This window comes from Ambystoma mexicanum, chromosome 6p, assembly GCF_040938575.1.
Source record: "Ambystoma mexicanum isolate Mex_15411 chromosome 6p, UKY_AmexF1_1, whole genome shotgun sequence".
Classification (NCBI taxonomy): Eukaryota; Metazoa; Chordata; class Amphibia; order Caudata; family Ambystomatidae; genus Ambystoma; species Ambystoma mexicanum.
Genome location: NC_090935.1, coordinates 1,083,205,469 through 1,083,232,457, shown reverse-complemented (window position 1 = coordinate 1,083,232,457; position 26,989 = coordinate 1,083,205,469). Strand labels below are relative to the sequence as shown.

The window sequence follows — 26,989 nt, the reverse complement described above, 5'->3', positions numbered from 1 at the left end:
CTCCGAACGATGAGTGGGAGAGATACAGGCCCTTTCCTGTAAACCTCCATACTTGACATTCCACGAGACAAGGGTGGTACTGAGGACACACCCCTCCTTCATGCCCAAGGTGCCGTCGGACTTCCATCTCAACGAGCCCTTGGTGTTACCTGTTTTCTTCCTGTCGCCTTCGTCGCTGGCCGAGAGGACTTTGCGCTCACTAGATGTGGCTGAAGTTCTACGTGGACCGCACAAACAGCCCGCGGAAGACATCACAGCTGTTTGTGAACTTTGGACCTGTGAATCAAGGGAAGGCCCTCTCGAAGGCTTCCATTTCCAGATGGCTCTCCGGCTGCATTATGCACTGTCACCGGTTGGTAAACCGACCCTTGCCCGGCCGTCCGAGAGCCCATTTGACCAGAGCGATCGCTGCTACCATGGCGTTCCTGTCTGGTGTGCCCCTGCTGAACATCTGCAGGGATGCTACGTGGAGGTCGACACACACCTTCACAAGATCTACTGCATCGACCGGGATTCCAGGGAGGAGTCCAGAGTCGGCCAGGCAGTGCTGCGCAACCTGTTCGCCTGAAGGTGGGCCTGGTGAGAAGGTAAGAGATGCTTAATGTTGAGTTGATGAAATGCTTAATGTTGAGCCTTGCCACCTCCCGTGGTTGTGCATGTGTGTACTGCTATGTATTCTTGTATTCATGAGCGTGTGAATCCATGCCAGACCTCATGCTGGAGAAGGAACAAGATACTTACCTGTAACTGTTGTTCTCCGGCATGGGTCTGGCATGGATTCACATGCGAACCCTCCCTCCCTCCTACCCCTTTGCGGCTCTTCTCTTGGTCCTACTGCTACTTTACGTGCTACCAAATCTGAAGATGGCTGCCAGAGGAGGGGCTTAGGTAGAGGGCAGTCATTGGCTGGGGGCAGTATGACCCAGAGACCAGTGATTGGTTATTAGGAGAAAAACAGTTCAGAAACGAAACTGAAACTGATTTTTTCTTTACCTAGGGTACCCAGCCTGACAACGGGGAATATTCATGAGCATGTGAATCCATGCCAGACCCATGCCGGAGAATAACAGTTACAGGTAAGTAACTTGCTCCGTCACAGACACTTAAAATGGCAAGAATATGAGTGACTGTGAGCCAGTTACCCTCTGCGCACAGAATCCAGGTTTGAGACTTGCTAAATCAAGAACTGTGGAACTGAAGGAGATGCCACTGTGTTGCTGTTGAGCACTGTTTTAAGTCACCTTTCATTGCTCATTTGGCCCAACCCTGTAAATATAATTAATAAACCCTATGTAAAGTGTATCTCTTTGTCGATTGTTCATCTCTCTTGGCTTTGTGACCCCCCAATACAAAATATAAATCTTTGTTGGGTGGATATGTTTTCCCCGATTCTATTCATCTTCACTGTACTGAAAATCAAAGCTAATGACTATAAACAGAAGGGTAGAAGCTTGGAGGGAAACTAAAAAAAAATCCTATTCGTAGCTGCCTTATCAAGGTGGTAAACTCACAGGACTATAGCTTCAGTATGGGCAGCGCTGCAGATTCAATGACAAACTGATGAAGAATAGGTTCACCTATATCTCCCTATTCGGCATCACCTGTCCCTGACCCTCTTTGTCCACCTCTTTACGAACTTCCGAATATACCCTTAAAAGTCGAGCCCATATTATTCTGCCCTTTTACTGCATCCCCTTTTTGTACAGCACTCTGTTGCTCCACATCTCGGTTTGCACTATCGAAAGCCCAGCATATGCAGCAGTATGTACACAGCAGAGCACCCCCTTAGCCACTATGTACATTTCATCCTCAAGCAAACATAACTTTGAGACCATATTGTCTACAGTATTTATTCTTGTGTTGCATTTGTCAATGGGTGAAAAAAGCAGCAAAATAAAATAAAAAATCGATAATCCAAAATGTCGATAAGGTGGTATTTGAACTCCGCTGTTGCAAATGCTCCCTCATTCAGTGTCTTAACCACTTCATTACTAATGTTGTACGTGTGAAGGTTGTAGAATCATGGAGACGCATTTACACATCCTTATTCATTACCATGTGCCCAGACAAAACCTTGCACCTGGGCAGTGCAGTTTCTGCCTAGTGCCACACTGTAGGGAGGTGCCATTTGTTTCTCTTTAGGCTTATTGGTGATGAGAACAAATAATTGAATCAACCAAATGCCACGCTCCGAAACAACAGGTCTCGTATTGAGGCACAGGTTGCATCATGTATCAGATAATATTTAATATTTTCATGATAAGCACTGTTCTTGTTAATATGTTATCAATCGATCAAAAATAGCTTTATTTCGACGGACTGCCATGAAAGCATGAGTGCAAATGAACAACAGAATATGTTATGGTACCTTGGTCACTATTCATTTCTTTCTATATGTTATACCTATTATCTCAATTGCACCCTAACTTGACCTCAGTGTAGAAATATGATGCTTATTCACGCGTGTTCAAAGCTTTATAAAAGCTAAAAATAGAACAAAAGTAAAATGAAAAATTGTCATTTTTCGCTGCTTGGAAACAAACGATTTTTTTTAAGTGTTGCGCAGTTCTCACTAAAAGGTCAGTGTGTTATTGTTTCTATTAATTGAGATGTTAATGGTAACAATGTGCTCCCTTTACAGGTGGCGCTTAATGACGAAGCTATGGCCCGTGACATAATAGTATTCGACTTTTCTCTCATAAGAGGTATGTGGGAAACAAGAGTCAAAAAGTACATACAGCGACGAAAGAAAGAACAGCAAAGAGTGGAACAGAGCGCCCTACAAAAGTAAGGCAATTTTCCTAGGTGTTGTCACGCATGGTGATGTGCTTTACATTGATTCTTATGTTCAAAATTCCTTCAAGAAAGTATATCAAAACTGATAGGCAAAAGCGACACAGCAGATGGGCTCTTTTTCTGCTTTCAATATCCAACATATTTTCCAAGACACCGGTGTACCTTCCTGAAGGTTGCATGAGGGGGATTCCCTGCACTCCCTTTTGTTCTTTCTGGTTGATAAAGAGTCAATTGAATAAAGTGTGCAACTTTCCCCTACTTTCATATTTTTTAATGAAGAAAAATGTGGTAGCACGCTCGCAATATTACAAGTATTCACAAGAGTTTTATTTTAAAAAAATATAGTGAACAAACAGTGAATCAGTGCAACAAACCCTTTCTCAAGTCTTTATTTGGTAGCTTTGTTTCATTGTATTGTAAAATATGTATACTGTCACGGAATCAATGAATACGATTTCTAACAGTGACTATACAAACAAGTTTGGGTTCATTCGCAAAATATCTTAATGGCTGCGTTTTACACACTAGTACACAACGTGCACCACATATTGTCACAGGGTTTCCCTAATTGCAGATCAAATTAGTCACAAAACATATCCGCATTTATGAGTTCAAGTGCTCCACAACCCACCCTTCCTGAATATTGAAATGTGGGCCTTTGCACCAGGAACTTAAATATGCATTTACTCCCAGGAGCCACACTGCTGGAAACCTGCCAGGGGGCAGCAGACCTGCTCACAAGATTGCTGGGAGTGTATTTCATCAATCCGTGATGACTCTGAATCACTGACATTTTGAATTTATTGCGAGCTAGATTAACCTACTGAGCTTTTAAGATACTTGGGTGTCAAGCTCATGCCATTTGTATACTGATACACATTTCTGTTAACAGCGAGTAGAAAATATCATAGCCTGTTCTGATAGTAGATGTCAAACTCATTGTTTGTGTTTGAGCCTGTTCGGGTAGAGAAGAACTTTGTCCGAAAACCATGCTCCTGCCTAGACTACACTGTGCTCAGCATTTGCTTGACTTCTGCTTCTTTACATAGGGATCCTTCGACCCATTGACTATACATTCACCATGGAGCTGCTATTACCTCACATGATAAAGGAACATTCCTGTTTTGAGATTATTAAAGGGGATGTTTGCTCAGAAATGTTATTTTCCCGATCGTTTGGGCAGGCATTTTTAAGCATACTGTAATCGATCTTAGAAATATTTCCTATGCGTCTTACCTTAGTTTTCCTCACTACATATGCGAAAATAACGGGTTGGGTGAGGCCATCTTGTGCTAATCTTATCCGTTGATACATCGCCTTAAATTCAATTGCGCTCGCAGCACTAAATCATATCACCCGCCCCTGAAGCTGACATCACTAGGCCAAACGATATGCTCCACCTATTTTCATGACGTTCGTGGCCAGCGTAGCCAAACATGCCCCGTCATCAACCACGCCATAATGTTACTTAATGCAGAACCAGGAAGATAAACACACACATCCTATCCCAACACGTAACTTTTCTTCCTTCTCCAAAATAGGATATGAAAACATGATTTTTTAATAAAACATCAATAGTCTGCAATGTAACAAGTGCTTTTATTTATCAAAGAACGCTCACAAGTGAATATTAAGTCCACAAAATGAAGGATATGTATCTACTATACAAGTTATAGCTAGCGAACATTGTATGCTTTGAATGTTGTTTATAACTTCCTCATGATACTCAGATTGCGATCAACGATCGATTAATCTCTGTACTCCAATTCTTGTGTGTCCTTATGTTACACCAGCAAAACTTTCTAATGACACACATGGTGTTCCGTTTGTGAGAAGATGTAGATTCTTGGCACTTTCAAGCGCAATGCTTTGGCCTCAGCACGTTGTTACATCGTGAATGCTGCCAGGTTGCTCCTTATTGCTGGAACCGCCAAAGGGCAGATTGGTCCCTTTCGGTCATCCCACATGACGGTTATACAATAAGCGATGTTTATGGTTTTCCGCCACTGCTGATTGAATAATCCATCCGACGGTAGCTGGAAACTATGGCACACGCAGAACGGTACAATATATCTGTGTAGATAACAGAATAAAATAATGTATTGTACAAACCACATATAATGAACACAACAAGGACAACATGGGGAGTATTTGAGACCACAACTTGCATGAAAGGTTAACACTGTGAAGTAGGTATGGCTCCCAATGGGATGGAGAACCAGATGCACCTACTTAACATAGGGCCGTACCAGAAAATAAGGACAGAGATAGTAATGTTTTATGTTGAACCTCAGACAGATGGCATTATAACAGAACTGGTAAGATTAATTATCAAAAAGAGAACCAAGTGCCTATGGAAAAGGTTCAGCCCTCGCTCCTTCCCTTACAAACAGCTATGTAAAATGTTTCATGACAGGAATGTAGGAACAATCCAGAAAGGTATCTGTTGCTGCTACCTCCGGGGATATATCCTCTCTGTTAGAAAATTCAATCAAAACCCCATCTCTCCCTTGTCAGCACTGTTTCATGGCACAAAGCGCTTAATGTGTGGGTCAGTGTGACAGTATTTCTTCCTCCCTTCCCCATGGCACCAGCCCACGAACCTCCCAGGTGCATTCCATAGTGATATTGTAGAAGGCTTAGCATATTATCATACTTTTCACAATGTAATTTATAAGAGACCTGACCTTTACTCCATGGAGAGATGAGGCCAGCTGACCCACGTGGGAATCGACAGATGGCTGAGCAACAACCCAATTGTAGCCTGGCATCCACTATGGAGCATGTATACTGTTTTACCAATCATCTTTGCTGGCCCAGACCCTATATTTGATGTCATTACTGATGCTGTGGCCTCTCAAAAGGCACCAACATTAATTCTGGAGTCCGAACATTCTCGAACAGCAGAGTCATTTGCTGATATTTGTTGTATTCTGTACAATTAAACCTTGTTATCCTTGCAAGATATCCCTTGGCTTCTCTCCCTAAAGGGTTTTATTCATTCTGGTGTGAGCGTAACAGGGGACAGCCTTCAACTGCACAGTGCTTACTATAATTCATGCATATCATGTCCGTTCATACTCCCTTGCGCACCTGAGGCAGCCCTCTCTACCTTCATGCGAGACAGGTGACATTGCGTGCCCATACTAAATAAGTTACATTCATGCTCAGACTAGGCCTTCTGCCAATCGCCCATGCTAGTGCATAGGGTAAGGAAGGAGGACCCTATGGGTGTACAAGTGCAGGAGGAGGGTGTTAAAATGCATTTCTAAACTTTTACCTGATGTGCCGATGTTTAGGAGGCCACCCTCGGTTTAGTGAAACAGGAGAACTTTCTGGGCAAGCCAGACCGATCTAGGTAGCTTTGCAGGCGGTCAAGACTAAGTCTCAGGAGTGGTGATAGTGATCGGAAGCCCACAATGAGCACACACAGCAACGGACCCTTAGACAAGTGTATATGAAAGATATCTATAGACTTATTGTCGACAGGACCAATAGATACAAGTAAACTTTAGTTATGTGAAAACAGTTACCACACACAATACTCTACTATACAGCAGGTATACAATACGTTTCATAATGCGACAAATGAGGAAAACACAGCCACAACCTGTAAAGCAAAGGGTTGGTTAACACGCTAGGTGCATTAGACAATTTTTCGTCGTCGTTCCCAAACTTTAGAGTGCAGCCCTGAGAAGTGGGTAGTCTTGTGCTCAACATTGCAGTAGTGCATGAAAGCCACGATTGCTCGGGTGAAGAAAAAGCGGTTCTTCTTGGGAAGGCTGTAGAAAGTCAGGAAGGGGCCTGAGGCAATGAACTATTCGAGTAGGATGTGCCCTTGGCGGCAGATCAGTTTTCAAAAGCTGAGACTAGCTGGGGAGCACAGGCTAACCCAGCAAACATCGATTACCTTTATTGGATATTCGTGCGTAAAAGGTATCGGTTGTGCCAGTCGTAAACCGTCAAGTGATGCAAGGGCTTGATCCGTGTAGCCAACTGGAGCCATGGGATAGATTTTATGTCTGCAATGACATCCTTTTTACCCCTTTCCATTACCGTTTCATCAAACCTATTGTTAACGGGACACACCTCCACTTCGTACATATATAAACCATATACCTTTTTGTAACAACTTATTGCGTCTGCTACAGGGAGGCTGTTAAGACAGTTTTTCTGAAGTCCAAATAAGGGCTTAGTAATGCATTCAACTGAGGCAGTCCAATACTCAAATCTTAGAGTAATGTACCACCTGAGTTCAGGGTATCGTACACAGAGCAGCCAGGCTTGTTTTAGGAGGGAGAGAGGGCTGTAGAATCAGTACAAATGAAATTGCAATACAAATGGTCCAAAGAAACACCGTAACACTATGCATTGTAAAAATGAATGGTTTATTTAAATATGAGTAGGCCCAGATAAATCTTGGGGGAAAAGTACTATCAGACTATATATAACCAAATTTATAAAAAGACAACACTATGCTTGAATTTACACAGACCAAAGCAGATAACCTAATGTGGAACACCTAACAGGTGTTCTTGGGAAGTCAAAACCAATAGTTACTTTTAGATTACTTTCAGTAATACCAGGGTAGTAGACCCTATCAGTTGTACCATGATGCTCAACAAGAAATCATATACTCGAATCAACTGGACAATGGGCCTCATTACGACCCAGGCGGTAAGGGGTTTACGGCAGCGTAAACAGCGCCGACCCTTACCGCCTGAGTACGAGGTCCCTTAGCGCCATGGCGGAGTTAACACCTGCTTTTTAGCAGGTGTTAAAATCCATGGCGCTAAGGGACCATGGAGTTAATTACGCCACCGTAATTTACGGTGGCGTAATTAACGCCTTCCCCACTCCCATTATGCCCTATGGGGCAAAAATGGGAATGGGGAAGGGTAAATGGGGATTGGGGATTTACCGCCCCGCCAAGGTCGGAATGGGGCGGTAAGTCCGCCAACCACCATGGCGTAAACGTAGTTTACGCCATGGTGGTAAAGTCACGGCCCAGGCGGTAACTTACCGCCTGGGTCGTAATGAGGCCCAATATATTTTCTGATCAAGTGAAACTCAGATACTAGGCACAATATAAACCTATAACTCTGATTCCGGATAACACAGTTATTCTAGGGGAGTTGGACCTTGGGGTGTAATATTTAATTACAGATGCTTTTCAGTTCACAGACTAAGGGAAGCATTAACTCTAACTTATTTTAGGATAACACAGTTACACTCAAGATAAGTAAAACTGATACCACAGGCAACAGAAAAGCAGGTGTAACCTAAGACTGTGTTTGTGTCTTTCTATAAGAGACCAGGGAAAGAAAAAAAAAACAATGTTACACTTTATGAATGCCCCAAAGTTATTCTAGGTCGGTAAAACCTAAGGGAGACTTTTTCTGGACAGGTTAACGGCATGCCAGGGGAAGCAAAACCCAGTTGTGGGACACGTGTACAATTATCCTTAGAGGAATAATAAAATGAAACCAACAGCATTACTTTTGTGGAAGAGGCACAACCAACTCACAGGTGAGCAAAATAACCTTAAATCTACTTTCCAGAATGGCATAACATTTTTAAGGTAAGTAAACTAACCTTTTATATACTTTGCAGAAAGATGAGAACATAATTTCTTATAATGTGAAGACAATTTTAACCCTCTAATGAAGTCTAGGGAATCCTTTCACACCTGTAACGTGTTCAACACATTACTGCCAGCAGCCATTAATGGTAAGTTTGTCAGTGTAACATAAATGTTACATTTATTTAAAATGAGAAAGGGGATACTCAGTATCACCCCAGCACTCCACTTAAGTTTGGGGGCGCTGGTCTCACTTAATAAATTGTATAAGGGATCCAAAGATCCGTTCTACCCTTGGGAACTGTAGTTCTCTCAAGATTAGCCGGAAAAAGTTAAAAGTGGATCTTCTAGGGCAACCTAGCAACAACAGGCACTTATTGCCAAAAAGTTGTCAAAGAGGATACATTTGAAAATACACTATGGACACTATGTAGAACTATGGAGAGCCCATAAAATTACACCCAAAAAAAGAGTAAAATATTCAGTGAGTGTGGAAAAACGTTCCCACCACAGAGGTATAAGAAAAAATAATCCACCAGTAAAGCTAAAAGTTCTGTGGTTGACACAGGTCAGGAAGATTTATCATTACTATGTAAATCTTACCTAACAGAGGCCATCAGCGCAAGTGCCATGGATTGCATGTGTGCATGGGGTTTGGGTCTACCAGAGGGGTTGACAGACACCAAGCCTCAGTGTACATTTCACGGATGGTAAATATCCATTTGCATATCAGTCTTTCTCCCACCCAAATGGGCAGTGCAGCACCGAAGTGCTAGGGCAATTCTCTTCTGAACAATAGTACCAATAGCAACCCCAGACATGTGTCTTCTAGACAGAGGATTAAGAATATAAATGAAGGAAAGGTAAAAGATATACATTAATGCATAATAAACCTAATTATATTGGCATAAATAAATACTTTGTAATACATCATCTAGCATTGATATTACAAGTGTAATAGCATTAGATTGTTTGTGTAAAATGTCCAAACATTGGGGAACATATCTAAAAGTTTATTTTGAGCAGATTTTGAAGACAGCTACAAATAATTTCAATCTGGACGTCAGCCTTTCAACAAGTTCAGATTTTGGAGGACAAGGCTTGTTTGCATTGTGACATTGTATGTGCCCTGGGAACAAAATCAGGATCCATTCCATGAGCATGCATGACCAACACAGTCAATGTCAGATCTTTCACAAATTCAAAATCCATTTCCTGGTATATTGGCTTGGCCACCCATTGTTTGCCTCGTTTTGAAAAGGCCATGAGGTAACGAAGCATCCCGAATGTTCCTGCAGTTTTCGCTTGTTCCCTCCCAATGTTCTAGTTGTGCGCAAGTACAGATGGTCTTGTTCTGGCCTCCATATCGTCTATGCCGAAATGTAACCTTTTGGGCTTGTACCTTAGGCACAAATTATGGAACACTGCCAAATCTCCAGTATGACAGAATTCTGTGAGGCCCTTCAGGTCTTTTGAAAGCATTTTATCTTACACAATCTTCTCAAGTGCTTTGTGTGGAGGGAAACATGGTACTAACCACTTCTTCCTGTGTTCCTGCTCCTTTGTTAAAGGTCCATGTTCACATTCGTGGAAATGTTTGTTTTCTGTGCATGAGTGTACGTTGGAACAATGGTGCATCAATGAATGCCATTTTTCAAGTAGAATTTCTAAAGATCCATCACAAGATTTGGAGCTTCATCCAAAGATAGTTGCTGATAGACGGACACCACTTGAAAAGGTTTTCCAAACCCTTTTTTTACCAGCAGCTGTAATTGTTTTATTGATTGATTTGACAACGTGCCATGTATTAAATTGATGCTGAAATTCTGGAAACTGTTCTGGCATGGCCTTGGCTATTGAAACATGCCTGTCAGTGACTATCAGGTCTATTTGCATTCCCCTGGATTTCAGATGTTCAATGGATTTAATAAAACCATGTTTCTCCATGGCCACAGACAATGTACATTCAGACACCTGCACAATGACCAAACTCACAAGTTTTTTACTTTCCTGGTCTTGAAAGTGGTATGTCCAGTACTTAGCGGAAAATCCTGGAGTGTCACACTGTCTGTAGCCAGTTAGACTCACACGTTTGCCAGAGAATGTACTGTCCATTGGCATCTTTTTGAGTTTCCAGGCATGACTAATAGCGGGGAATAAGAATTCCCTCTGATATTTGTAGTACTGGGTTTTAGCAAGGAACTCAAGTCCCACAAATCAACAGAAACTGGAAATCTTACTGAAAGTTGATCCGCTGAATCGTAAAGCTGCTGAACAAAGTAAATTTCCAGCAGGCACTTTGCCGAGCATCGGTTGAGCAGACCATGAAAATGTATTATGGAGATGGACATAGCTGGCCTGGATTTTCAGGTTGGTTCCTTGTAATGCACGAGACACATTCACCAATGGCTCCCCGCATATGTTCCCTCTTAATTTATGATCACATTTCAGCATTTGTACAATCTCTAGCAGGCAGCTTTGAAATACAATTTATTTTTGCTCCTTTAATAGCCAATCATCCTGCAGTACTGTGTTTTGTGACTCGGCAGCGGTGGACAATTCCCCCAAACTAGGCAAACTGAAGTCGAGATCTTGAGCAAATTCCTCAGTCAATTGTGTTGAAGCTTCAGCCTCTGTTAGTTCAGGCTTTGATCATTCTGCATGAATTGGAGAAACAGATAACATTGAATCTTTGTTGGCTGGAGCATTTTTAGAGGGTGTAGATTGTGTCAAAGGGTCTGTGAGCAATTGCAATGGATCTCCATTGTCTTCAGTTTCATTGTGGCAAAGTTGCACAAAGTAGCAATGGTCCATGGTAATTTTGTACGGTTCGCAGGAGAGATTCCATTCCTTTTCCGGCCACTGGACATATGCATCACAAGTCTGAATACTGACTGGACCATGCTGTGCCTCAAATAGTAGTTGCTCTATTGTGAAATCTGTTTGGCAACCGGCATCTTTGGTTTCGGTTATTGTCTGAATCTTTATATTCCTCTTCCTTCTGGGCCTCTAAAAGATTTATAGAAAAACATGCTCAATGTATAGCACACATACAGAAGATACGATTTTCCAACTAAAAACATAATATGACTAAAACATCCGCTTATAAACCTCTCCAAAACAAACTACTTCGTTCTTTACTCTTGTTTTCTTAATTCGCTTCAAATCCGTGGCCTTCTCTTTGCCGACCGCACCATCAAGCTGACAAAAAGCAAATTTAATTTCCACTGAAACAAACATATGTACATATCTACAAACAGAACCAACTTGACGGACTTCAAAACATTACATCATTATAAAAATGGATTCTTAATGCAATGTGATGCCCAATTGTATTTCATATTAGGTTATGTAAACCTCTGGTCCATGTGCCTCATCTAATTCTGCATCTTGAGTACATTCCTTGAATAGAATAATCATTAAAAATATTAAATGTCAATCTTACTGCAAATTAAAATCTTTAATCACACAGAGCACTTCCACAAAAAGTAGTTTAAAATGATTGCAAACCATATCCTATAAGGTTTGTTGTTGCAACACAAATAGAACATTTGTATGAACATACCCTCGAAAACAGTGTACGTGATTTGGTCATAATATACATTTCAGATTTCACCTGATAACCTTCAGAGATGACACATGGGGCCTCATTACAAGTTTGGCGGTAGCCTTGCCGGTAAAACCGGCAGCCTGCCACCAAACTTGCAGTTTTTTCCGCCGCCCGTGAATGGACAATTACCAGGTCATTACGGCCCTGCTGGACCCGGTAAATGCCCATTCGCGGGCGCCAGAATGGAATGCTCCCCATTCGCATTTCAGCCACATAGGGCTCAATGGGAATGGGGAGGTCGAATGCACCGGCACCATTCAGAATGGTGCCGGTGCATCCGACATGCTCTGCTCGCGGGTGCCGGTATGACCGCCAGGTCAGACCTGGCAGCCTTAATGGCACCCGCAAGCCCGAACTGGTAGTTTGACGGTCTGGGAACTACGGTATCAGCAAGCTTACCGATATCATAGTTCCTGGACCCCCAAGGACTTGATCTGAGATCACCCTGCAAAACATAGTGATTATAATGTTGCCTTGAAAAGTAGTTTGCTTTGTAATGTTTAATTTGTAATCTATTCTGCACTAGGGAGGAAGCGTAACGTTAGAACCAAAATCAGAAGAGTTTGAAACAGTGCAAGCTTACATGCATTTCAGTCTCAAAGTATATCCTTTTTAGGATTTACTTTCATTTTAGCAAGGGAACTTTAAGTACGCATACCTCATACTCTGGACCTGTTGCAAAGGAGGAAGTGATTGTAGTCGAAGTTCCAGCATCCCTCTATAACAAAGGTCTTCAAACTGTGGGGCGCACCCCTCTGAGGGGGGCGCAGCCGCATCCCACGGTGGGGCGCGAGAGCCCAGCATGAAATGTGTAAAAAAAAAAAAACAACACACTTCTTTTTTTTCTTTTTTTAGATTGGAGTAAATGGGCACAGGCAGCTCACATGGTCACACTGGACCATAAAATGGTCTTAGGCACCAATGAAAAAGTGGGCAGCAGTTGCAAATGGATATTCAGTCCTTTAGTCAATGGCCCTCATTACGACCCTTGCGGAAATCGACTGACCGGACCGCAACAGCGTAAATAGCGTTTCGGCCATTGCACGAAGGAGCAAAGTGCGGCCAATCACGACCCATCGGGCACGAGCATTACGCCATGGCGGAATCCGAAAGGCTGCGATGGCGGAAATGACCCCAAAACGGCCCTTACCGCCGCCGTACGCTGCACCAGGTGCAATACCGCCACCCATCTTAGCGGTCACCGTAATGAGCGGTCACCGTAACGAGCGTGCACCGCAAATTACGGCCACCGTAAATATACGGAAACGGAAGTAAAAGCATGTGGCCGGAACGGGAAACAGCACGCCGCACAACTATAAAATCCGAATCCCAACACAACCATAAAAAATCCGACCCTGACACATCCCAACCCGTTAGCAACCCCAGTTAAAAAAATAAATATGGGAAAGGTAGCCAAGAAAGCGTGTGACCGCAAGCGGCAGGTACACTTCTCCCGAGAGGAACTGACCGTGCTCACCGAGACCCTACAGGAAAATTCCGCCGTCGTCTTCTCCAGTCAAATGACCAGGACGGCCCTTGCCAACAAGAAGGCCATATGGGTCCTGGTGGCACAGCGCGTAAGTGCGGTGGGGACAACACCCCGCACGCCACAGCAATGTCGCAAGCGGTGGGACGACCTGCGGATCCGCGTACGCAGCATACTTTCTGCGAACAGGAACATCGCCACAGCTACCGGGGGGGGTTCAGAGTCGCCCATCAAGTTGACCCCCTGGGAGGAAATCTGCGCCTCCACCATAGGAATGGAGAGCATAGAGGGAGTCGGAGGGATGGAGAAAGGAGTGCCGACATCCGGAGAATCAGGTAGGTTGGCCAAGAGAAACAATGCGAAATCCACAAACCACGAACATGTGCAGTACCATGTGACCCCATAGTGCAATACATACTTAGCCCTGACAGCGCCCTCTAAAAGTCAGAATGAACAAACAAATCAATCAAGAAGCCATAAACAACCCCTACATGTGCAGCATGCACCCCCTAACTGCAGGCAGCCAAATGAATGCATCCTCAATCCACACGAAAATGAGACCACCTCCAAGGCCCAGTCCCAAACCAGCCTCATGTACCACCCCAATGCATTTGATACGTTGCCATTCCAAATCCGACAGACCCATAACTAACGCTCGCCCCTCTTTACTCCACCACAGGGTCCGATACCAACGACGAGCTGCAGGACACCCCTACCAGCACGCCTGCAAAGAGGGCCAGGACCAACGTCCCAAGAGCCTCCACCTCAGGTGCAAGGATCAAGACACGGCAGCAGCAGGAATCAAGTGGCAGCACACTGGAGGGGACTGCAACAGGCACCCCAGCAGCCAGCAAGTCCACAACCCCAGCACCACAGGTCCCCCCAAAGAACGTATCTGATGGCACCGCCTCTGGTGGTAGCAGCACCATAGGGGACACAGCTGTCATGCCAGCATGCTCCGACACGGAAAACAGTGCTGGCGACGTAGGTACCATCCATGACCTTTCCCAATCCCCCTGCATGTCCCATCCCCTACACCATGACGAAACCACGCAGGGGCACCCTGAAGACGACGACTGGCCAACCCCCACAAGTCCTGTGCCAAGGCAACATGTGTTGAGCAGCCCCCCTGTCACACCACCGCAAATGTCCATGGCCCAGCAGAGGCAACAGTCCCTCGACCTGCTGATCGAGCAACAGCAGGAAGCGTCCACACTACTCAAGGACCATGCAAATGAATGCGGGGGTTCCAGGGCAGCCATGGAAACATCCACCGAGACACTCAGGGCACAAATAGAGAAAAGTAGTGAGAGCCTCAGGGGAGAAATGGAGAGAAGCACCGAGAGCCTGAGAGCACAAATGGAGAAAAGCACCGAGAGCCTGAGGGGGGAACTGCATGCGACGTCCAAAGACGTCTGTGCTGAACTTGCTGCTGTGCGCCGTGTGCTCTCGGAGCTCTCACAAACCCTCAGAGACATGCATGGACGCGAGCAGGCAGAGACCTCATCCGTGGCAAGTTCCGTCCAGGGCAGCCCCCAACGCAGATCTGGCAGGAACCTGCGCTCCACGGGCAGGGGTGCCCCTGATACCCGTAGAGGGGGCTTGCAATAGCGTCTACCCACGGACAGCATGCATATTTGGACACTGGTGTTGGGGGGGGAGGTAGTAGGGTGGAGGGGGTGTGTTGGGCTTCACTGGGTGGCGGGTCCATAGGGTGTATAAATCAAATCACATCAACAATACAGCACCTCATCATCATCCAATGACATGTGTGGACATTGATATTTGCGTACGAGGCCTTCATAGGCGTACAGTCCACAATGTGCCTGTACTACACACACACAGTGCCACAGGTCCCCTTTCCGTGTAATAGGCACCATGCGTGGTTGCTAGAAGCATGCATCTATGATGCTCTGTCGGATTGCACGTGCATCCTGTGCCTCATGGACTCCTTGAGGTGCCTCCACATCCCCACCCTCATCATCATCATCATCTTCAGGTGCATGCAGTACAGCGTCAGGGGGCATGGGCACATTCCTACGTATGCACATGTTGTGCAGCATGACACATGCCATGACCATCTTAGAAACCTTCTCATGGCTGTATATGAGTGCCCCGCCAGACCTGCTGAGGCTGCGGAAACGAGCCTTCAGTAGGCCGAATGCCTGTTCAATGACCACACGGGTACGTGAGTGGGCATGGTTGTAGTCCTCCTCATGCTCGTTCTGTGGGTTCCGGATTGGTGTAAGGAGCCATCTCTTCAGTGGATACCCGGCATCACCTGTATGAGACGAATAAAGGGTGTCAGTGGAATGATAGTGCTAAGTAGCCCCCCCCCCCCCCTGCAAGGTCATTGACGCATCAAATGGGCCACGATGTCATGCATGAAATGAGACTCACCGAGTAGCCAGGATCTGTGCCCTGCGTGTCGCTCCATGTAGCGTGGTATTCTTGTGTTCCTCAGGACCATAGAATCATGGGTAGATCCTGGAAATCTGGCACAACAATGCGTAAATATCTTGTTGGAGTCACACACCATTTGCACATTGATTGAATGAAATTGTTTCCGGTTGCGGTACTGGACCTCCATGGCATGTGGGACAACCAATTCAACATGGGTGCAGTCGATGGCACCAATGCAACCCGGGATGCCGCCAAGTGCATGGAATCCCACTTTAGCGTTGGTAATCTCCTGGTACGTGCGTGGTAGTGTGATGTGGTCGTCGGCGTGCTTCAGGAGGGCATCGTGCACTTGGAAGAGTGTCCGTGAGAACAGTGGCTGTGAAATGCCATGCAACTGTCCCACTGTGTGCTGGTAGGTGCCTGTGGCCAGGAAGTGGAGTGCAGACACCACCTTCAGTAGGGGTGGGATGGCGGTTGGGCTATCTATCATGCTCACGAGGTCAGCATGTGTCATGTCCACAATGGCGATTATGGTGTCCCGGTCCAAACGGTAGAGGGTGTGGATCTGCTCAGCAGTGAGGTTGAACGGATCGGCTCGGAGGCGTGGGATTGCGGGCCGCCTGCGTGGTGGTGGTGGCAGTGCTTGTGGGCCTTGCTGACCCTGCCTTGCCCTCCTCCTCCTCCTCCTCCTCCGTCTCCCCTGTGCGCCCGGTTGTTGTACCTGTTGTTGTTCGTCGTCTTCTTGTAGTTGTAGCACTTGCAGTGCTATCTGGTACCCCAGGCCCAACATCGCTAGTCCTGCCGGTAGCATTTTGGAGTGGGAGTGGTTGTGGGAGGGGTTTGGGTCTGCAATATATGTGCTGTCGGCCTGTATGGCCTCCACCTGTGCTGATTGAATGAATCTGTGGCAGATGCAATCCCTTCTGGTCGAGCACGGCCCGCACGTAAGGCTGCATTTGGCCGCATGGCATCTTGGGATTGGAATCATGTATCTAATCCCGATGGCAGTGTGATGTACTTTGACTGATTTTCATGCTATGCTCCCATTGTTACACATGCTATGATTGCAGCCGCTTACATACCTGTGAAGAGTCAGTGGTATGTAGGGCTCGATCGATGGCCGACCCTCATGCAGCACAGTAACGTACTTCACCGACGGGCGTGGCGTCCCATTTGTGATTGCAGCCAGTTAGCATCATGACACACAGCCGCACTACATTGATGTAATTGTGAATGCAAGCGTTCACAGAAGCCTTTTCGACGTAATGTTGCAAGTGAGGAATTCGAAGGCCAGCATTTTTGGTTTTGAAGTAGCGGCGAGGATACGCCCACAGGTCTGGCTGGAAATGTAACGTTCTATTGTAGAATGTCCTTGGGACATGGCCCATAACGAGCAGGCAATGAATGATATGAATTGAATGGGATGCGCAATAGCGTAGTGGACGATAAGGCAGGACGTTCCCAAATCCATCTTGCTTCACAACACTACAGATCCGGCCAGGGGCACAGTGGTTTTTGCGGACTGCATTACGCACAGACGCGATGGAAGTTTCACATATTATGTGAGTGAATATTCATGCGTTTTCATTGCGGGATGAGGGAATGATGTGTGGATGCATGGACTGATGAATCCGTTTAGGGTCTGCCATGTACATGGGTTTCTTGGTTCACTCCCCTTCCCCTGCGTTATGTGATGCAAGGCTGCCATAGTGGGACATACGTCTCTCTGCCCTTGTCGGATCCTCCCTGTCTCGACGCGCCTTCATACACTTGTGTCTAGGCACGTTACTAATCCCATGTCATGGGTTCTATCTTGACGGACGCATGCACAGTAACCGACGTTGCCAATGGTGTATTTAGCTCGATTGGTTTCGTTGTGATTCGATACTGGATTAGGGGTGTGTATATTCCTTTGGAGTGGGCTAGCATGCATATGGGTGTGGATTTGGTGTGTTGAATGAAGATTGTAATGCATCATGAGTCCCGTAATGCAATCGGTTGATTTGTGTTTCTTTTGGGTGACTCCTGCCCTATTGCAGATGCCATCTCTACGCCACTCCTCCAGATGGTTTTTACTCTCGACTCCTGCAGCTTCGGGTGAATCAGTGGAGCACCATTTCGATCATATGGGACGATCGCCAATGGGCCACATGCCCTTACGCTGTACTGGTGGCTAGGTGCAACATTTCGGCCTTTCAGCTCGACTAGTGCCTGCCTCATGGGACGGACCTGCGGTTCTTGCCGCTTCCATGTTGCCTTTTGGAACGTTGATGTAAGCCCTGTGTGCCATGATGGTACAGGGCGTCACACAAGTGGAAGCCGGTCAATTATTGCAGATGCAGCCCTCGGTGATGATGGTTGTTTTGGTGGGATTTTGCAAATTGATGTGGGGCCTTTGTCATTTGGATGTGCATTTAAATTGTATTCCGATATTTGTCGTGTTGCGTTGTTCTTTGCAGGTGATGTGGCGATTTTCGCTTTGTGGCGGTATGTATTGCATGATGATCTGCTTTGTGTTCCGCCTTCTGAGTTGACTTGTGTGGTACATGCTTCTGCTGATGGTTGGTTTGTTTACTGGCATGAGTACAGGGCTGGTGCAATCCCCCTCAGGATGCTGTTGTGGATGTTGCCTTGCGCTGGTGGCAAGCGATGGGGGACTACTGTTGTTTTGTGTCATGTGTTCTTGATTTTCATTTTGATGTGTTGTACCTTCACATGCCTGTGCTGCGTCAGTACGGCTATGGTGACATGCCGTACATGGATGCCCACTCACGGGGCGCTTTGAGCCCCTGCATGCTTTTCTACGTTGGCATGCATGGGTGAATAGTGGATTTCACTGGTTGCATAGTGTGTGTACATTGCGCCTGCCAGGAGTTGTGCAATGAGGCCAGGGAGTGGAGTACAGGCACTCAGTGGGCCATTTACGGTTGGTTCGCGTTGCCGTATTTCTCGCCATGGCGGAATGGTACTTTACGACGTGCTTGATGGCGTTCAGTACATGTCCGCTAGGGTCAGAATTCGCGTACCGTTGCGCCATGGCGGTGATTCCGGTTTTGCAAGGCGCGCGTGCGCGTACTTGGTGCAGTTAGCGTTGCCGTTCACTGCGGTGTCGCTAATGGCATCGTACTTTACGGTGACGGGTCATGATCGCAACGAGCGGTGTTCGATGGCGGTATTGCATTTCCGCCATCATTTTTCCATTTCCGCAAGGGTCGTAATGAGGCCCAATGACTGTTTGAATAGTACCCAAGGGGGTGTTTTTTGTTCAAATGTAAACAAATTGTGATACTTAAAGAATGTTTATTCAGCAATAATGGTCAAAACTACTAGCTGAATAGCGAAGTAACTCCTCAAACTGGCCCACATTGGCTAAAAAAGTGGCCCATTTTGACTGGCATACACTAGCATTTTTGGTACGGTCATCGCCCTATTGCCCTATAGGCCAGTCCAAGTCTGGCGGCTCACCCATAATGGGTGAGGGGGCGTCCACCCACTGGCCCCCTCACCCGTTATGGAGGAGCCAGCCCAGTGAAACACTGAGAACTCACTCAGATGCTTTTTCCAGCTGAGGGAGTGCTCCTGGGCTGGCTGAACTGTCAAAGGGAAACACTGTTTGCCTTTGACAGTTCAGTTCCCCAGCCACACATGATCACTGAGCCATGCAACGCTGGGGGCGTTTTGCTTCGCCAGCCTTGCATAGCTCATTGGAAATGCTGGCTGGGGCACTGCATGTATGTATGTATGTGCGAGAGGTTGCTCCTGTGCCTCCTCACACATACGGGCAGAGCAAGCTGTAGCTGGGCATTTTAGCAACCACGCGCAGGCCGCTGCAGAAGGTACGTTTATGGTGATTTATTTTTTATTTAAATATGTGTATGGATGCGTGTATGATTGTGTTATGGGACTGTGGTGGGAGCAGGATGGACGGGGGCAATGGGATAGTGGTGGGAGCAGGGTGGGGAGAGGCCAGGGTCTGTACTGGGAGTAGGGTGCGTTGAGAGTGTGCAAAAGTTCATCTGGCACATTTGGGGGGGGGGCCGGCCTGCCCAAATTCTGCTCAGGGGGGGTCCAGGCCAAAAAAGTTTGAAGACCACTGCTCTATAACATAGTACTTGTTTTAATACGGATGAAAAAGCAAAATGAAACTGAAAACATTAGATGCAGACAATGTTACATACAAGGAGATACCCATACATGCCACTTTATGTAAATACCTAATAATATACATAATAATTTTGAATATGTTGAAATTCCAAGCAAAACACATGCACGTAGTTCATTTGCATATAAAGGACTAGTACAATATAATTACTTGATAGGCGAGTGAAGTGATGTTGATTCCGGAAAAGTAATTGATGCAGAATCTTGCTCCTTCATTTTCAGTACATTGTCAGAAAAGAGTACAATGGAAAAGGTAAATTAGTATTCGAAATGTGGCCACATCCAATGCTCTAAAATATCACTTTGTACAAGTCAGTAGGGCTCACCATTGGGATACTGGACGTGTCTGTGGTTTCGTCACTGGTGCAAGTCTGTGCTTCCATCAGTGTGCTCTACGGAAAGAAGGATATGTCATCCAACACATTTCAAAAACATTATGCAACATTCAAAGTTTTTTACTGAGGGTCACATTTCACTGATTTATTAGAGTGTCTCGAAAGCGGAGATAAGGTATGCTAAAGTGAAACATTTTAAAATTTTTGTGAATCTGGTAACTATGGAAACTTGAGTAATACAACTTTGATGGAAATAAACACTGAAAACTCTAAACCGTTCATCGAGTTAATTTTTCAATACACTACTTTAAATAAATTGAGAGCTCACAATTTATGCAGACCATCCTCCTACATAGCAACAAACATAACAAATTCACCGTCCACTACTCACCTGAGCCAGCGTGTGGCAAATTTGAGTCGGAATTGCATTTGGAAGCAATTTAAGAAGAATTCTCGGTCAACGCTTTTTTGTGTACTTTGATTGTTCGTACATATCGTCGGTAAATTGCAGGCTGCAGAGGCAGAATCGATTGGCCCTCATGTCTCGCAAGACAGCCTAGGCTCTATTTTCAATCTCGTCCACTGGAAAACCACAATTTGTAATCCATCTTCTTATTAAATCAATATCCTTTGGGAATGTATGCAGGACTGTGCTCTGAGTTTTGGCATGGCTCAGAGAAGGGCAACCGATAACGATAAACAAAGGCATTCTTGAAAAGTCCATAAGATCTGTATAAAAAAAAATCAAATGAATTATTACAAATAATACTGTATGAAAGTGAATAAAGGAATTATAACGCAGCTTTGTCTGTAAAGTTTGTTTTAAAGGAAGAAAGAAAACCTGTGTAACCTAGTCGAGTGAACACAGTGATAACTTTCTTACAGAATTGATTGATATACTGCAAATCACAATGTGTTACTCGTCCATTGAAGGAACTTTCAAGCATCAAAAGAAAATATGCTTTCAAACATGGACCACGAAACATTCCATTCTATTACAGTGCACAGTGATGCAATGTGCTATTTACCGAGATCAAAGTACATCAGACATTCGATAATGGTGAAGTCTTTGAGATAAATGAACATTAGAATGCCGGGTACATCAAGTGGAAATCCATAGAAACTTTCAGAGCAGTGATCGATGAACATAGAGAAGCAAATAGGTGGGCTTGGTCGAACAAATGAGCCGATTCAGCAAGCAGGGGAACAAGTAGCTGTGAAACAGGTATCCTGGGGTATCCTGGGGAACAGGTAGCTTGATAACAATATACCTTGTAGATCTCAGAGATGTTCTCCTGGTAAATGTCAAGGTGTTTATAAAGGCTTAGAAAAGTGGGTGTGTATGTGAATGTGTGACATGTTCTTTGACACCCACTCAGCCTCGATACCAGTGTTTTACATCTGCCAATACCCACCAACCCAGCCCCCTTGCGAGCACACAGGCATAAGCATGCTCGTACTGCCTAAAGGGCAATAGGGCCAGGGTTGAAACATAAAAGCAAAATCCTTGTGTGGATCGTTTTTTTTTTAATGAAAGTGGCCAACATTTTTGGCCCATGTGTGCCAGTTTGATTATGCGGCTAGTAGTAGTGAACACTGTTGCTCAATATATATTGTTTTAAATGCACAATTTGCATCACCTTTTCATCAAAATACTCACCTTTGGGTAATGTTCAAACGGTGTCCGAAAGGAATGAATAGCGACTTCAAACTGTGTGCCACGTTTTCATTGGTACCCGAGACAATCTTATGCCGAGTATGACTCTGTTCATTGGTGCCAACTGCCATTGATACTAGGGAGGAGGATGGATAGGGAAGTGGTGAGCGCAAAAGGCCTGGAACACTGCTCAACGGACAAAAACATATGTTGATTGCAGGCACGGGGTCTTGAAGAGGGGAGTCTGGAGACACTGGGCCTGGCATGGCCATATGGATAACGGATATCATGGGCCTGGAAGGAAGCCGCCAGCAAACGTAAGGGAGCTCACCAAACAAGATGTAGGTCCCCAACATACAGACTTGAGAGTTCACAATGGGGGCAGTCGGTGAGCTAAGAAGGGCCAGTTCCTGTTTCACAGTCCAAATGCCCAAAAAGTACAAAACTATGAAATGCCCAAAAAGTACAAAACTATGATAATGATGCACACTTGTTGATTAGTGACATAAACACAGTAATCCTCTTTGGTTTAGTATTGTTATGTTTAATAAAAGCTACAGACGTTTACTGCCAACACAAAAACAAAGAGTCTGCATAATTGTGTATGATTCATAATGTATATTTTCAATGCTACACAGAGGGTAGCTATTCAACAGCTTGTGGCACCTTGTGCATCCACACCCACCCAGCTGCCTTGCTAACGCATGGTCTTAGGTGCAAACTGCCACCGATTCTGGGGAGGGAACAGAGGAAGGGGGACGGATGTCTTGAAGAGGGGAGTCTGGAGACACTGGGTCTGGGGAGGCCATGTGAACAATGGTCACCATGCAGAAGATCCCTTTGAGGTGCACATGGTGTTTGGCAACTTGAGTGTTGCCACCTACCCTGCCCCCTTGGGAGCGCACGGTCATAGGTGTGAAATGCCATTGATATTGGATGGGGGGTGGATGGGCATGGGGCCAGCGCAAAAGGCCACAAACACCACTGAAGGGACACAAACTTATGTTGATTATTGAGGCAAGGTCTTGAAGAGGGGAGTCTGGAGACACTGGGACTGCGGGGCCATGTGAGCAATGGCCCCTGTGCAAAATAATCCTTTGAGGTGCACATGGTGTTTGGCAACTAGAGTGTTCCCACCCACCCAGCCCCCTTAGGAGGCCACGGTCTTAGGTGTGAAATGCCATTGATACTGAAAGGAGGATCAATGGGCATGAGGTGAGCGCAAATGGCCCGGACGACTGCTGAAGGGGCACAAACTTATGTTGATTGCTGGGGCGGGGTCCTGAAGAGGGGTGTCTGCAAACACTGGATTTGACTGAGGTTATTTGAACAATGGTGCCTGTGTGGAAGATCCCTTTGAAATGTACATGGTGTTTGGCAACTAGAGTGTTCCCACCCAGCCAGCCCCCTTGGGAGTGCACAGTCATAGGTGTGAACTGCCATTGATACTAGAAGGGGGATGGATGGGCATGAGGCAAGCGCAAAAGGCCACGAACACTGCTAAAGGGACACAAATGATTGTTGATTTCTGGGGGAGGGGGTCTTGAAGAGGGGAGTCTGGAGTAATCCTTTGAGTTGTACATGGTGTTTGGCACCTTGACCGTTCCCACCCACCCAATACCGGAGGGGGGATACTGGAGGGGGGATGATGGGGACGAGGTGAATGCAAAAGGGCACCAACCATTCTTTCATGACCCTCATAGACAACTGAGTGTGTTCTTGACTTACTGAAAAATTCAAACAACTATTCATATATGCTCATTTTTGTTTTATTTAATTTGGTGATGTTGATGGCACAAACAAACTACAAATTGTATACTTGAGGTTGCAGCACAGTGTGTAAAAATCCCCTGTACTGTCCGCTGTCACTGGGGTATTTGGTGCGGAATCCAAGCCTCCCATAAAGCCACCATGTAAACGAACAGTAGGCTTCCAGCCTGTACCACCTGTGAAAGAGAAACATACATATTGTAATTGAATGAACGTGATAAGTGTACCACCTTACTTGAAAATGTATCCTTAGTTCTATGGCATAGTTGCCCTTAGAAAAGTAAGTTTCTGGAAAAATGTACTTAGTCTTTGAAGTGTCGAACCATTACAAAAGTGAAAGGCCATTGAAGCCAGAATGGTTTGGGCCATAGAGAAATATTGTTTTTTAGTTGAAAGTGAAATCAATGAACACTCTTATTTCCAATAAGTGAGAGAAATGTATTCAATTTACAGACTAAATTCAATCGCCAGTGATCGATCAAAGTTGAGACAATGTAGGAGAAAAACATGAAATTTTAGCCGTCTCAGTGGTCAAAATGACATTGCATCTAGAGTATACTTACTCGTTACTTGGATTGCGAGGACGACTGTTGCGCGAAGTTCGTGCATAAGCACCTTCATAATTCTCAACACAGACGTTGCGAGGCAGGCTGCCCTGAAGACATGCAGCTCTGTAACGCATATGTAGGCCGAGCATCCAGAGTTTTCTTGGCAGCAGCAGTTCTCCACCTCAGTTGTCATGACCTTGCAACGATTGCAGGTACACCAGGTGGAAACGTCTTCAGGCTCATGCTCCGGTGACTCATCTTCCCAACTATCGTCCAATTCACCATCGTTTCTGGTTCTTTCTCTTTCTATTAGTTCCTTCTCGGAATACTCAGGCTCGTACAGGTAGGGTTGTACTGTTGCCATTATATGACATATATTTTAATAAAAATCAAGTAACAAGTTAAATCAGTTCTGTTAATGTAAGTACCTGTTCGCAGAGGCTTTGTAGTAAGAAGATAGCTGAACAGATCAGAAACGCGTCACGGGCGATCTAAACTAAATACAGTGAAACGATTGAAAAAGCAACTCCAATGTTGTCTGATCAGAAAGGGTCTGTTTATACTTGGTGACAAAAGAGACGTCCTGGCATTTCCATGGAGACAGGTCAATAGCTTGCGCACAGAGAACGTTGACATGAGACGTGCATTGGCGTAAGCGTCTAGTGATGTCAGTCGGAGGGCGCAAGCTTTATTCTTGCAGCGAGCGCACTTCAACTCAGGGCGATGCATCACCGGATAAGATCAGCACAAGATGGCCACGCCCAACCCATTGTTTTTGCATGTGTAAAAGTGAGGAAAACTAAGGTAAGATGCATATGAAACATTTTTAACATCAATTACAGCATGCTTAAAAATACATGCCCGAACGATTGGGACAATAACCTTTTTGAGCAAACTTCCCCTTTAACTGTCATTTGGTTACCTATAGCCCCATTGTTGGCCAACTCAAAACATGCTTCTTCTGAGCCAACCCTTTGCCCCTTCCCTTTTTTGCTCCCACCTACCCTCTCTCTCTCTCGCTGTACTCTTTTTTTCAGTGTCTCATTGCCTATTCCTTCTCACCTCCATCGTGCACTTTGCCTTCACTCCATTCCTCCTTGGCTCATTGTTAAGAATCGCTTCTCTTGTAACCTTCAACCTCAAATTGGTGTCTGTCAGGAACCCTTTTCCTTCTTGGCCATTATGGTGCAGATGCAGATGAGTAGCATTTTGTGCCTCATTTGGGAATCGAAGATGGCGCATAGTTGTCCCAGCACAGCACGTTGCATGCACTGCTCCAGCTTATTCCAACATGGCACCTGGAGTTCCTAAAACTGCCTCTGTGTCAGATCCTGAGACTTTAATAAAAGTGAACAGGACAGTAAGTACTGCACATCGCTTCTCTTGACAGCATGGACGCTGTTCGCCTCCTCCTTGCCTTATTCTTTCCTTCCAGGCTCTCAATGTACCTTGCTGCCTTCTCCGTTCTGGTATTCTGCTCAGTTCCCATCATACCTAATTTTCCACAGTCTGTTGGTTTCCAGTTTCCCGCTACCAAAAAGATTGGCTCTCATTTTATTCCTGATTCATGTTCACGTTGCTGTTCTTCCTGGTCCTGCATGCTACATCTTGCCATTCAACTACAAATGCTGAAGCAAAGGGTTTTTTCCATACCGAGGGTTTCCCTAAGGGTACATGACTCCCTGTTTTCAACCAGGGTTCAGATATCCCAAGGGAATTCTTTGTATACTTCATACCCAACACTGTCTCTTATAAGGTCAGTGCTCGCTCTACTTGGCAGTGTAACTCCTGCATCTCTCCAGCCTCCCCATTTTACTGCTTGCCCTTGCACCATACCCCTCAAATAAGAATCTCCCATTCTCCCAGGACCTCCAACCTCATCTATCTCCCTCACCAATCGCACAATAACTGCTCCTCTCACCCACCTCCTATCAATTGGCCTCTAGAATTTGCACAATCCCTGCACAACAATTGTTCCTACATCACTGATCACTTCAACTCTCATAACCCTGAATTGTGAGTTTTTGCTCTCACAGAAACCTGAAACCCCCTCATGACTCTGCTACAATATCAGCTCTGCACACTGATGCCGCTACCTTCTTTCACTTTTCCTGACCTGTCGGAAAAGGTGGTGGTGTGGATTCCTTAACAAGAAATCCCTCAATACTGCCCCTCTGCCCTCCTGTGACATCACCTCATCAATTTTAGAATATGCCACTATTCAACTCCTCCCTCCTACTCCTCTCACTGTTCAGTATTTCCATCAACCCCTTCTTCCGTCTCCTGACCCATCTCCTTTATTCAATTGTTACCAACATTACCATTGTCATGCTGGGGACTTTAACGTTCCTGAGCCCTCTTCAACCACCAGTTTTGAACTCAACTCCCTTCTATTTGACCACTCCCTCCATGACCTTCCTATCCACACTCATATGAACTCGCTTGACCTTGTCTTTATTGTTACTTTAATATCCTCCTCTGACCTCTCCAGTAAATCCCCTTCCTCTGATCATTTCATTGTTAAATTTAACATCTCAGTCCCATCACCTTCTACTCCTCCTCTCCCCTCTTCAATAGGTATGGGTAAATTCAGTCAGTACTCTTGCTCCTTATCTTGATGATGTGGATCAACTCTGAGATTC

General features: G+C 45.4%; 1 protein-coding gene across 1 annotated transcript in view; it reads left to right on the top strand.

Moving 5' to 3' along the window:
• The window catches only part of LRRC2 (leucine rich repeat containing 2), a 1,026,596-nt gene that overhangs the window by 95,618 nt on the left and 903,989 nt on the right, over positions 1 to 26,989 (top strand). The window contains exon 2 of the mRNA XM_069625672.1: positions 2,642 to 2,787. Coding sequence (XP_069481773.1) covers positions 2,663 to 2,787 — 125 coding nt within the window. The 5' untranslated portion in view covers positions 2,642 to 2,662. The remainder of the gene's footprint in view (positions 1 to 2,641; positions 2,788 to 26,989) is intronic.